General features: G+C 57.7%; 1 protein-coding gene across 1 annotated transcript; it reads left to right on the plus strand.

Annotated features, from left to right (window-relative positions):
* Nucleotides 1-4,300: 4,300 nt before the first annotated feature.
* Nucleotides 4,301-11,985, plus strand: LOC132814492 (persulfide dioxygenase ETHE1, mitochondrial-like). Its single transcript, XM_060823498.1, has 7 exons — nt 4,301-4,412; nt 9,513-9,657; nt 9,911-10,059; nt 10,442-10,571; nt 11,070-11,159; nt 11,289-11,405; nt 11,778-11,985. Exons 1-7 carry the CDS (start codon nt 4,320-4,322, stop codon nt 11,840-11,842), a joined length of 789 nt encoding a protein of 262 aa, XP_060679481.1. The 5' UTR covers nt 4,301-4,319; the 3' UTR covers nt 11,843-11,985.

Consider the following 11,985-nt stretch of genomic DNA (forward strand, 5'->3'; position numbering starts at 1 on the left):
AAACCGGGTCACCTGTGGGAAACCCACGCAGACGCAGGGAGAATGTGCAAACCCCGCACAGTCGGGAATTGAACCCGGGTCTCTGGCGCTGTGAGGCAGCAGTGCTAACCCACTGTGCCGCCCGAGCCTGGATATTGTCCAGATCTTGGAGACAGTGAGGACCGCAGATGCTGGAGAGTCCGAGTCGAGAGTGTGGGCGCTGGAAAAGCGCAGCCGGTCAGGCCGCATCTGAGGGAGCAGGAGAATCGACGTTCCGGGCGTCAACCCTTCATCAGCAAGGCCTTAGACCACACTCTCAACATTGTCCAGATCTCGCTGCGTTGGGACACGGGCTGCTCTCATCTCTGAGGAGTTGCGGATGGTGCTGGACACTGTACAGTCATCGGCGTGCGTCCCCTAACTTCGAGCCTTAAGGTGACCCACAGCGCAGCGTCTCGGCATTCTACAAACAAACCCAGAACTGCTTGGGGCAAAGCAACAACTCAAACAACTCGTTGGGATTTGATTCCGGACGTGTTTAAGCATCTCAAAAGTCATAATCCTCCCTGAAACCAGAACCGCACTCCGGCCACGGGCTTCCTGCAGGGCGTCGTGGTGAAATCCCGAGGGACCGCCCTCATCCGAACGAGATGGGCGGGCACTGTCTCGGTTAATCGATTCAATGCCATTCCCCGGAGCCTCGGAGTTTTAAAAAAGTCTGCTTCCCGTTCGGGAGACCACGGCAGCACACAGTGCGTGAGCCCCTGGTCAACACTCTCCCCCCACCCCCTCCTCACCCCCACCCCTACCCACCCCCCCTCACCCTGGGCAGCCAGACTGGATGCCCTAATGGAGCCTTCCACATCCATCAAAGTTTTACCTGCACATCCACCAACACCATTTATCATATCCGTTGCTCCCAATGCGGTCTCCTCTACATTGGGGAGACTGGGGGCGCCTCCTAGCAGGGTGCTTTAGGGAACATCTCTGGGACACCCGCACCAATCAACCACACCGCCCCGTGGCCCAACATTTCAACTCCCCCTCCCACTCTGCCGAGGACATGGAGGTCCTGGGCCTCCTTCACCGCCACTCCCTCACCACCAGACGCCTGGAGGAAGAACGCCTCATCTTCCGCCTCGGAACACTCCAACCCCAGGGCATCAATGTGGACTTCACCAGTTTCCTCAGTTCCCCTTCCCCCACCTCACCCTAGTTCCAAACTTCCAGCTCAGCACTGTCCCCATGACTTGTCCGACCTGCCTAGCTCCTTCTCCGCCTACCCACTCCACCCCCTCCTCCCTGACCTATCACCTCCATCCCCTCACCCACTCACCTATTGTACTCTATGCTACTTTCTCCCCACCCCCACCCCCCTCTAGCTTATCTCTCCACCCTTCAGGCCCTCTGCCTTTATTCCTGATGAAGGGCTTTTGCCCGAAACGTCGACTTCACTGCTCCTCGGATGCTGCCTGACCTGCTGTGCTCTTCCAGCACCACTAATCCAGAATCTGGTTTCCAGCGTCTGCAGTCATTGGTTTTAACTCAACAGCAAGGCTGCTGCTGCTGCTGCCTTTCTGGGGGTGGGGAAGTCTCCAAATCGCACACGTGCGTGCACACACAGACACAACTTATTGACAGGTTCCACCTTTGCTCTGTACAGGACAATGTTGGAGAGATTATCTGGGGAAGGCTGGGGGGAGGGGGTTGATGGTACACCCCTGTGTAGAACTCCAGGGAAAGGATGGGGGAGGGGGAGAAGCAAGAGAGAGAGAGAGAGAGAGAGAGAGAAAGTGGGAGAGAGAAAGAGAAAGAGAGAGAGAGAAAGAGAGGGAGAGAGAAATGGGGAGAGAAAGGGAGAGAAAGCAAGAGAGAGAAAACAAGACAGAGAAAGGGAGAGAGAAAGGGGGAGAGAGAAGGGAGAGAAAGAGAAAGAGAGAGGGAGAGAAAGGGGGAGAGAAAGGGAGAGAGAAAGGGGGAGAAAGCAAGAGAGAGAGAAAGAGAAAGAGAGAGAGAGAAAGTGAGGTAGAGAAAGAGAGAGGGAGAAAAAAGGGGAGAGAAAGAGAGAGCGAGAGAGAGAGAAAGAGAAAGAGAGAGAGAGAGAAAGTGAGGGAGAGAAAGGGGGAGAGAAAGAAAGAGAGAAAGGGAGAGAGAAAGAAAGGGAGAGAGAAAGGGAGAGAGAGACAGAAGGGAGAGAGAGAGAAAGAGAAAGAGAGAGCGAAAGAGAGAGAGCAAAAGATAGAGAAAGACAGAGAGAGAAAGACAGAGAGAGAAAGACAGAGAGAGAAAGACAGAGAGAGAAAGAAAGAGAGAGAAAGAGAGAGAGAGAGAAAGAAAGAGAAGGAAGGGGGGGGGTCAGTCATTTGGAGACGCTTCCTGTTTAATTCGTGTAAACAAGAGCTGCCATTACTGTTGGAAACACCTCTTTGATGTAATGTTTCTATCGGGACCTCGAGATCTCCTTTGGATAATCCGATATCCGGATAACGGAGGTTCCTCGGTACAGGGTGGCGATTGTGATGTGAACCAGGAGGGAGCCAAGTTACACCTCACGCGTGGGCACTGCCAGTTTTGACGATCATATACTATCGTCACTAACATGGAAATCAAAAGCATGTTACGGCCTGGTCAGGGAACAGTATCTTTTTCTAACCAAGGTGGACTCCGAGAACTCTGCCACAATAATTCTTGCTGTCGACCAGTCAAACGGAATTTTACTGCGCAAAGTGAAGGAGTCTCGTTTCGACAAAGGGGAGGTGCTGCACTTTGGGAAAGCAAATCTTAGCAGGACTTATCCACTTAATGGTAAGGTCCTAGGGAGTGTTGCTGAACAAAGAGACCTTGGAGTGCAGCTTCATAGCTCCGTGAAAGTGGAGTCGCAGGTAGATAGGATAGTGAAGGCGGCGTTTGGTATGCTTTCCTTTATTGGTCAGAGTATTGAGTACAGGAGTTGGGAGGTCATGTTGCGGCTGTACAGGACATTGGTTAGGCCACTGTTGGAATATTGGGTGCAATTCTGGTCTCCTTCCTATCGGAAAGATGTTGTGAAACTTGAAATGGTTCAGAAAAGATTTACAAGGATGTTGCCAGAGTTGGAGGGTCTGAGCTACAGGGAGAGGCTGAACAGGCTGGGGCTGTTTTCCCTGGAGCGTCGGAGGCTGAGGGGTGACCTTATAGAGGTTTATAAAACCATGAGGGACATGGATAGGGTAAATAGACAAAGTCTTTCCCCTGGGGTGGGGGAGTCCAGAACTAGAGGGACATAGGTTTAGGGTGAGAGGGGAAAGATATAAAAGAGACCTGAGGGTCAACCCTTTTGCACAGAGGGTGGTACGTGTATGGAATGAGCTGCCAGGACCTGACCATTAAGTGTATAAGTCCTGCTAAAGATTTGCTTTCCCAAAATGCAGCACCTCACATTTATCTGAATTAAACTCCATCTGACACTTCTTTGTTCAGCAACACTCCCCAGTCAATCAATGGATTCCAGGTGCTCCACCTTTCCTAAAAGAAGCCTGCAGCATCATTTTCCCCTCCGTACTCCTGTGCTAAGTGGGTGTTGCAAGTTCTCCTCCAGCCTGCACAGTTGACTGGTTTGGGAAGTGGCCATCCAATTGTCACTCAAGACCCACCAGCTCCAAGGCTAGCCTTGCCCCGCACAAAGATGGTGGCTGTACCGAGGTCCGCCAATCACAGCCCGACGTGGCCAGACCGCCCTCAGTGACGTCTCCACGAATTCACGCCCCGCACAAAGATGGTGGTTGCACCGAGGTGAGCCAATCACAGCCCGACGTGCCCAGACCGCGACATTGACGTCATCCACGCTTCCTGCCCCGCACAAAGATGGCGACCCGGCTCTTCACCGCCCCCTCCGGCCGTCGGAAACCTTCTTTCCCTGTGGCGGGCTTCTCACCGTCCAACCCCGCCGCCGGTATATCGGTTGACGGCGATAACTCCGGGTAACGGGCCAGTTCTCCGCTTAAGCGGGGGACGGGCTCAAGGTATTCGGAATTGTCTGCTCGACCGCTTTGCTGGACGGTTTGGGGCGCGCGGGGGCTGACGGGACGGCGCTGGGAGGACTCGCGGCTGTGTGTGTGTGGGGGCGCGGGGGCTGACGGGACGGCGCTGGGCGGTGGGAGGACTCGCGGCTGTGTGTGTGTGTGGGGGCGCGGGGGCTGACGGGACGGCGCTGGGCGGTGGGAGGACTCGCGGCAGAGTGTGTGTGTGTGCGGGGGGGGGCGCGGGGGCTGACGGGACGGCGCTGGGCGGTGGGAGGACTCGCGGCTGTGTGTGTGGCGCGGGGGCTGACGGGACGGCGCTGGGCGGTGGGAGGAGCGGAAATGGCCAGGATGGGAGGACTCGCTGTGCTCAGGGCAGCTCAGAGGGGCATAAGTGGGGCAATGGGCTATCCCCCAGGGCTCCTGTTCAGACAGGTACTGGGGGAGGGGGGGAACAGCAACTGTGACTGGATATGGGGGTGAGGGGGGAGTACATTTGGGAGGGAGTTGGGGTAAATTGGAGGTAATCTGGGAAGGATTGGGGTTAAATTTGGGAGGGAGCTGGAGTTAATGTTGGCAGGGAACTGGGGTTAAATTTGGGAGGGTTTTGGGGGTAATTTGGGTGGGTTTTGGGGGTAATTTGGGTGGGTTTTGGGGTAATTTGGGTGGGTTTGGGGGTAATTTGGGAGGGTTTTGGGGGTAATTTGGGTGGGTTTTGGGGGTAATTTGGGTGGGTTTGGGGGTAATTTGGGAGGGAGGGATCTGGTGGTAAAATTGGGAAGGGGTTGGAGTTAGATTTGGGAGGGAACTTGGGGTTAAACTTGAGACTCATAGAAACGTACAGCACGGAATCAGACCCTTCGGCCCAACCCGACCAGATATCCCAACCCAATCTAGTCCCACCTGCCAGCACCCGGCCCATATCCCCCCAAACCCTTCCTATTCATATACCCATCCAGATGCCTCTTAAATGCTGTAATTGTACCAGCCTCCACCACTTCCTCTGGCAGCTCATTCCATACACGTACCACCCTCTGGGGGAAAAAGTTGCCCCTTAGGTCCCTTTTATATCTTTCCCCTCTCACCCTAAACCTATGCCCCTCTAGTTCTGGACTCCCCCCACCCCAGGGGAAAGACTTTATCTATTTACCCTATCCATGTCCCTCATGATTTTATAAACCTCTATAAGGTCACCCCTCAGCCTCCGACGCTCCAGGGAAAACAGCCCCATTCTGTTCAGCCTCTCCCTGCAGCTCAGACCCTCCAACCCTGGCAACATCCTTGTAAATCTTTTCTGAACCCTTTCAAATTTCACAACATCTTTCCGATAGGAAGGAGACCAGAATTGCACGCAATATTCCAACAGTGGCCTAACCAATGTCCTGTACAGCCGCAACATGACCTCCCAACTCCTGTACTCAATACTCTGACCAATAAAGGAAAGCATACCAAACACTGCCTTCACTATCCTATCTACCTGTGACTCCACTTTCAAGGAGCTATGAACCTGCACTCCAAGGTCTCTTTGTTCAGCAACACTCCCTAGGACCTTACCATTAAGTGTATAAGTCCTGCTAAGATTTGCTTTCCCAAAGTGCACCACCTCACATTTGTGTGAATTAAACTCCATCTGCCATTTCTCAGCCCATTGGCCCATCTGGTCCAGATCCTGTTGTAACCTGAGGTAACCCTCTTCGCTGTCCACTACACCTCCAATTTTGGGGTCATCTGCAAACTTACGAACTGTACCTCTTATGCTCACATCCAGATCATTTATGTAAATGACAGAAAGTAGAGGGCCCAGCACCGATCCTTATGGCACTCCACTGGTCACAGGCCTCCAGTCTGAAAAACAGCCCTCCACCACCACCCTCTGTCTTCTACCTTTGAGCCACTTCTGTATCTAAATGGCTAGTTCTCCCTGTATTCCGTGAGATCTAACCTTGCTAACCAGTCTCCCATGGGGAACCTTGTCGAACGCCTTACTGAAGTCCATATAGATCACATCTACTGCTCTGCCCTCATCAATCCTCTTTGTTACGTCTTCAAAGAACTCAATCAAGTTTGTGAGACATGATTTCCCACCCACAAAGCCATGTTGACTATCTCAAATCAGTCCTTGCCTTTCCAAATACATGTACATCCTGTCCCTCAGGATTCCCTCCAACAACTTGCGCACCAATAATGTCATATCCACTTTTTTTCCCTTCTAATTTTTCTCTCAAGTATATTCCTACTGCCTTTATACTCTTCTAAGAAATCACTGTCGGAGAGTCAGTGCTGAGGGAGGGCCGCACTGTCGGAGGGCCGCACTGTCGGAGGGTCAGTACTGAGTGAGGGCCGCACTGTCGGAGGGTCAGTGCTGAGGGAGTGCCGCACTGTCGGAGGGTCAGTGCTGAGGGAGTGCCGTACTGTCGGAGGGTCAGTACTGAGGGAGGGCCGCACTGTCGGAGGGTCAGTACTGAGGGAGGGCCGCACTGTCGGAGGGTCAGTACTGAGGGAGGGCCGCACTGTCGGAGGGTCAGTACTGAGGGAGCGCCGCACTGTCGGAGGGTCAGTACTGAGGGAGGGCCGCACTGTCGGAGGGTCAGTACTGAGGGAGGGCCGCACTGTCGGAGGGTCAGTACTGAGGGAGCGCCGCACTGTCGGAGGGTCAGTACTGAGGGAGCGCCGCACTGTCGGAGGGTCAGTACTGAGGGAGCGCCGCACTGTCGGAGGGTCAGTCCTGAGGGAGCGCCGCACTGTCGAGGGTCAGTACTGAGGGAGTGCCGCACTGAGGGAGGGCCGCACTGTCGGAGGGTCAGTACTGAGTGAGCGTCGCACTGTCGGAGGGTCAGTACTGAGGGAGTGACGCACTGTCAGTGGGTCAGTACTGAGGGAGGGCCGCACTGAGGGAGGGCCGCACTGTCGGAGGGTCAGTACTGAGTGAGCGTCGCACTGTCGGAGGGTCAGTACTGAGGGAACGCCGCACTGTCGGAGGGTCAGTGCTGAGGGAGGGCAGCACTGTCGGAGGGTCAGTGCTGAGGGAGGGCCGCACTGTCGGAGGGTCAGTGCTGAGGGAGGGCCGCACTGAGGGAGGGCCGCACTGTCGGAGGGTCAGTGCTGAGGGAGGGCCGCACTGTCGGAGGGTCAGTGCTGAGGGAGTGCCGCACTGAGGGAGGGCCGCACTGTCGGAGGGTCAGTACTGAGTGAGCGTCGCACTGTCGGAGGGTCAGTACTGAGGGAGTGCCGCACTGTCGGAGGGTCAGTACTGAGGGAGGGCCGCACTGTCGGAGGGTCAGTGCTGAGGGAGGGCCGCACTGTCGGAGGGTCAGTGCTGAGGGAGGGCCGCACTGTCGGAGGGTCAGTGCTGAGGGAGAGCCGCACTGTCGGAGGGTCAGTACTGAGGGAGTGCCGCACTGTCGGAGGGTCAGTGCTGAGGGAGGGCCGCACTGTCGGAGGGTCAGTGCTGAGGGAGCGCCGCACTGTCGGAGGGTCAGTGCTGAGGGAGGGCCGCACTGTCGGAGGGTCAGTGCTGAGGGAGGGCCGCACTGTCGGAGGGTCAGTACTGAGGGAGCGCCGCACTGTCGGAGGGTCAGTACTGAGGGAGCGCCGCACTGTCGGAGGGTCAGTACTGAGGGAGCGCCGCACTGTCGGAGGGTCAGTGCTGAGGGAGCGCCGCACTGTCGGAGGGTCAGTGCTGAGGGAGTGACGCACTGTCAGTGGGTCAGTACTGAGGGAGGGCCGCACTGAGGGAGGGCCGCACTGTCGGAGGGTCAGTACTGAGTGAGCGTCGCACTGTCGGAGGGTCAGTACTGAGGGAACGCCGCACTGTCGGAGGGTCAGTGCTGAGGGAGGGCCGCACTGTCGGAGGGTCAGTGCTGAGGGAGGGCCGCACTGTCGGAGGGTCAGTGCTGAGGGAGGGCCGCACTGTCGGAGGGTCAGTACTGAGGGAGTGCCGCACTGTCGGAGGGTCAGTACTGAGGGAGGGCCGCACTGTCGGAGGGTCAGTACTGAGGGAGGGCCGCACTGTCGGAGGGTCAGTGCTGAGGGAGGGCCGCACTGTCGGAGGGTCAGTGCTGAGGGAGAGCCGCACTGTCGGAGGGTCAGTACTGAGGGAGTGCCGCACTGTCGGAGGGTCAGTACTGAGGGAGGGCCGCACTGTCGGAGGGTCAGTGCTGAGGGAGCGCCGCACTGTCGGAGGGTCAGTGCTGAGGGAGGGCCGCACTGTCGGAGGGTCAGTGCTGAGGGAGGGCCGCACTGTCGGAGGGTCAGTACTGAGGGAGCGCCGCACTGTCGGAGGGTCAGTACTGAGGGAGCGCCGCACTGTCGGAGGGTCAGTACTGAGGGCGCGCCGCACTGTCGGAGGGTCAGTGCTGAGATAGCGCCACACTGTCGGAGGGTCAGTACTGAGGGAGGGCCGCACTGAGGGAGGGCCGCACTGTCGGAGGGTCAGTACTGAGGGAGCGCCGCACTGTCGGAGGGTCAGTCCTGAGGGAGCGCCGCACTGTCGGAGGGTCAGTCCTGAGGGAGCGCCGCACTGTCGGAGGGTCAGTCCTGAGGGAGCGCCGCACTGTCGGAGGGTCAGTCCTGAGGGAGCGCCGCACTGTCGGAGGGTCAGTGCTGAGGGAGCGCCGCACTGTCGGAGGGTCAGTGCTGAGGGAGCGCCGCACTGTCGGAGGGTCAGTACTGAGGGAGCGCCGCACTGTCGGAGGGTCAGTCCTGAGGGAGCGCCGCACTGTCGGAGGGTCAGTCCTGAGGGAGCGCCGCACTGTCGGAGGGTCAGTCCTGAGGGAGCGCCGCACTGTCGGAGGGTCAGTCCTGAGGGAGCGCCGCACTGTCGGAGGGTCAGTGCTGAGGGAGCGCCGCACTGTCGGAGGGTCAGTCCTGAGGGAGCGCCGCACTGTCGGAGGGTCAGTGCTGAGGGAGCGCCGCACTGTCGGAGGGTCAGTACTGAGGGAGCGCCGCACTGTCGGAGGGTCAGTCCTGAGGGAGCGCCGCACTGTCGGAGGGTCAGTCCTGAGGGAGCGCCGCACTGTCGGAGGGTCAGTGCTGAGGGAGCGCCGCACTGTCGGAGGGTCAGTGCTGAGGGAGCGCCGCACTGTCGGAGGGTCAGTGCTGAGGGAGCGCCGCACTGTCGGAGGGTCAGTGCTGAGGGAGCGCCGCACTGTCGGAGGGTCAGTGCTGAGGGAGCGCCGCACTGTCGGAGGGTCAGTGCTGAGGGAGCGCCGCACTGTCGGAGGGTCAGTACTGAGGGAGCGCCGCACTGTCGGAGGGTCAGTACTGAGGGAGTGCCTCGGTGTATTGGAATGGGGAGAGGTTAATTGTGGCAAATGGGTGATGTGGAATTGAGGTGTGTCGGGGTGGGTGGGGGTGTGGATTTGTGGGGAATTGGGAACATTCCAGGCTGGGGTGAATCAGGATTTGGGGGGGGGAAGAGTATCTGCGGAATTGGAAGAGACAGAGTGGGAGGGCAGTAATTAATCTGTGTGTGTGTGTGTCTGTCTCTCCCCCTCCCCCTGCCGGTTCCCCCCCCCCCCCCCCCTGTCGGTGTAGCTGTTTGAGAAGGTGAGCTGTACCTACACCTACCTGTTAGCAGACACGGAGACCCGGGAGGCTGTTCTCATTGACCCCGTGTGGGAGACAACTGACCGCGACCTCTCTCTGATCCGGGAGCTGGACCTCAGGCTGCTCTACGCGGGTAAGATCCTCCCTCTGCCCCTCTTTCCCCCCCAGTCCCCTCCCCTCGCCACCCCTCCCCTCCCCTCCCCTCGCCACCCCTCCCCTCCAAACACACACAGCCACCCAGTGAGTTAGTGCCAAACACACAGTCACCAAGCGAGCGACCGGCCGGCGAGGCCTCCCCAGTCGAATAGCTCGCGGGAGCCCGTGAGCTGGCGTCACCCCCCTGGCCCGGGCGTGTGTGTGTGTGACCTTTGCCCTGTGTGTTGCAGCCAATACCCACGTGCATGCGGACCATGTGACAGGCACCGGGCTGATCAAGCGTGCGATTGGGGGCTGTCGGTCGGTGATCGCGGAGAGCAGTGGGGCCAAGGCAGACAAACATGTCCATCACAGTGACAGCCTCCCCTTCGGCAGATTCGTGAGTAACACCCAGCACTGTCTCCCTCACTGACCACCCTCCCCAACGGCCATGTCCCGCTCTCTTTTACTCTTCTCCACCCCCCCACCCAATGTTTGCTCTCATCCCAAGTTTCAGTGTCTCTCTCTCTCTCTCTCTCTCTGTATCTCTCTCTCTGCGCCTCCCCCGCCCCCCCATGTCTCCATCTCTGTCCTCCCACCCCCCTCTCACCTCTCCCGTGTGTGTGTGTCCGTCTGTCCATTTGTGTGTGTGTGTGTGTGTGTGTTTGGGTGGACAGGGTGTAATCCCCTCTGTGTGTGTGTGTGTGTGGGCCGGGTGCAATCCCTGTGTGTGTGTGTGTGTTTGGGTGGGCCGGGTGTAATCCCTCACTGTGTTCTGACAGAGTCTGGATGTCCGAGCGACCCCCGGCCACACCAACGGCTGTGTCACGTACGTCCTGAACGACCGCAGCATCGCCTTCACCGGAGACGCGCTCCTCATCCGAGGGTGTGGCAGGACAGACTTTCAGCAAGGTACCCACATCACCCTGCCAGGGTCCCGGCAGCTGCCTCAGGGAGAGAGGGGGCTGTGTGGGAGAGAGAGCGGGGGGACTGAGAGACACCAGTCAGTGTACAGATATCTCCCTGAGAGAGACGGGACTGAGAGACACCAGTCAGTGTACAGATATCTCCCTGAGAGAGAGAACGGGGACTGAGAGACACCAGTCAGTGTACAGATATCTCCCTGAGAGAGAGAGAGAGAAGGGGGGACTGAGAGACACCAGTCAGTGTACAGATATCTCCCTGAGAGAGAGAGAGAGAGAGAGAGAGAAGGGGGGACTGAGAGACACCAGTCAGTGTACAGATATCTCCCTGAGAGAGAGAGAGGGGACTGAGGGACACCAGTCAGTGTACAGATATCTCCCTGAGAGAGAGAGGGGACCGAGAGACACCAGTAGTTGACTGTGCCCTTGTGTGCGCTGTGTGCCTGTGGTGTTGCATTATTTATTACCGGTGTGTTCTGTCCCCCAGGAAGCTCGGAGTCTCTGTACCGCTCTGTGCACAGTCAGATTTTCACCCTCCCTGATCAGTGCCTCCTCTATCCAGCCCACGATTACACAGGTAAGGAGGGCCACTTACTGACCCGACATTCTTCTGCCCCTCTCTCCTCCCCCCTCCCCCCCTCCCCCCCCCCCCTCCCCCCGCGCGTCCTGCTGCTCAGTCTCGACTCTCTCTTGTTTCCTCCTGAAGGTCAGACGGTCACCACGGTGGCTGAGGAGAAACGACTGAACCCACGCCTCTCCAAATCCCTCTCGGAGTTCATCGCCATCATGAGCAACCTCAACCTGCCGTATCCCAAACAGATCGGTTCGTACGGACACCTTCACTCTGTACCTCATCCCGGCCTGGGACGGGACAGTGTAGAGGGAGCTTTACTCTGTATCTAACCCCGTGCTGTCCCTGTCCTGGGAGTGTTTGATGGGGACAGTGTAGAGGGAGCTTTACTCTGTATCTAGTCCCGTGCTGTCCCTGTCCTGGGAGTGTTTGATGGGGGACAGTGTAGAGGGAGCTTTACTCTGTATCTAACCCCGTGCTGTCCCTGTCCTGGGAGTGTTTGATGGGGGACAGTGTAGAGGGAGCTTTACTCTGTATCTAACCCTGTGCTGTCCCTGTCCTGGGAGTGTTTGATGGGGGACAGCGTTACTCTGTGTGTCTAACATGTATTTTGTCCCCTTGTAGATGAAGCACTCCCAGCAAACATGGTGTGTGGCCTTCAGGGTATTCCTGGTGAGCCACACCGATAAAGATTCCGAACAATGCTGTCAGGCCAGTGATGATTTGGTGCGGTTTCGACACTCCGGGTTCATGTCCGAAATGTTTTTTAATTGAAATCCTGTCCCTCTCTGTCTGTCTGTCTCTCTCCTGGTCAATAAAGGGGATGCAGGCA

This window comes from Hemiscyllium ocellatum, unplaced genomic scaffold (assembly GCF_020745735.1).
Source record: "Hemiscyllium ocellatum isolate sHemOce1 unplaced genomic scaffold, sHemOce1.pat.X.cur. scaffold_847_pat_ctg1, whole genome shotgun sequence".
NCBI lineage: Eukaryota > Metazoa > Chordata > Chondrichthyes > Orectolobiformes > Hemiscylliidae > Hemiscyllium > Hemiscyllium ocellatum.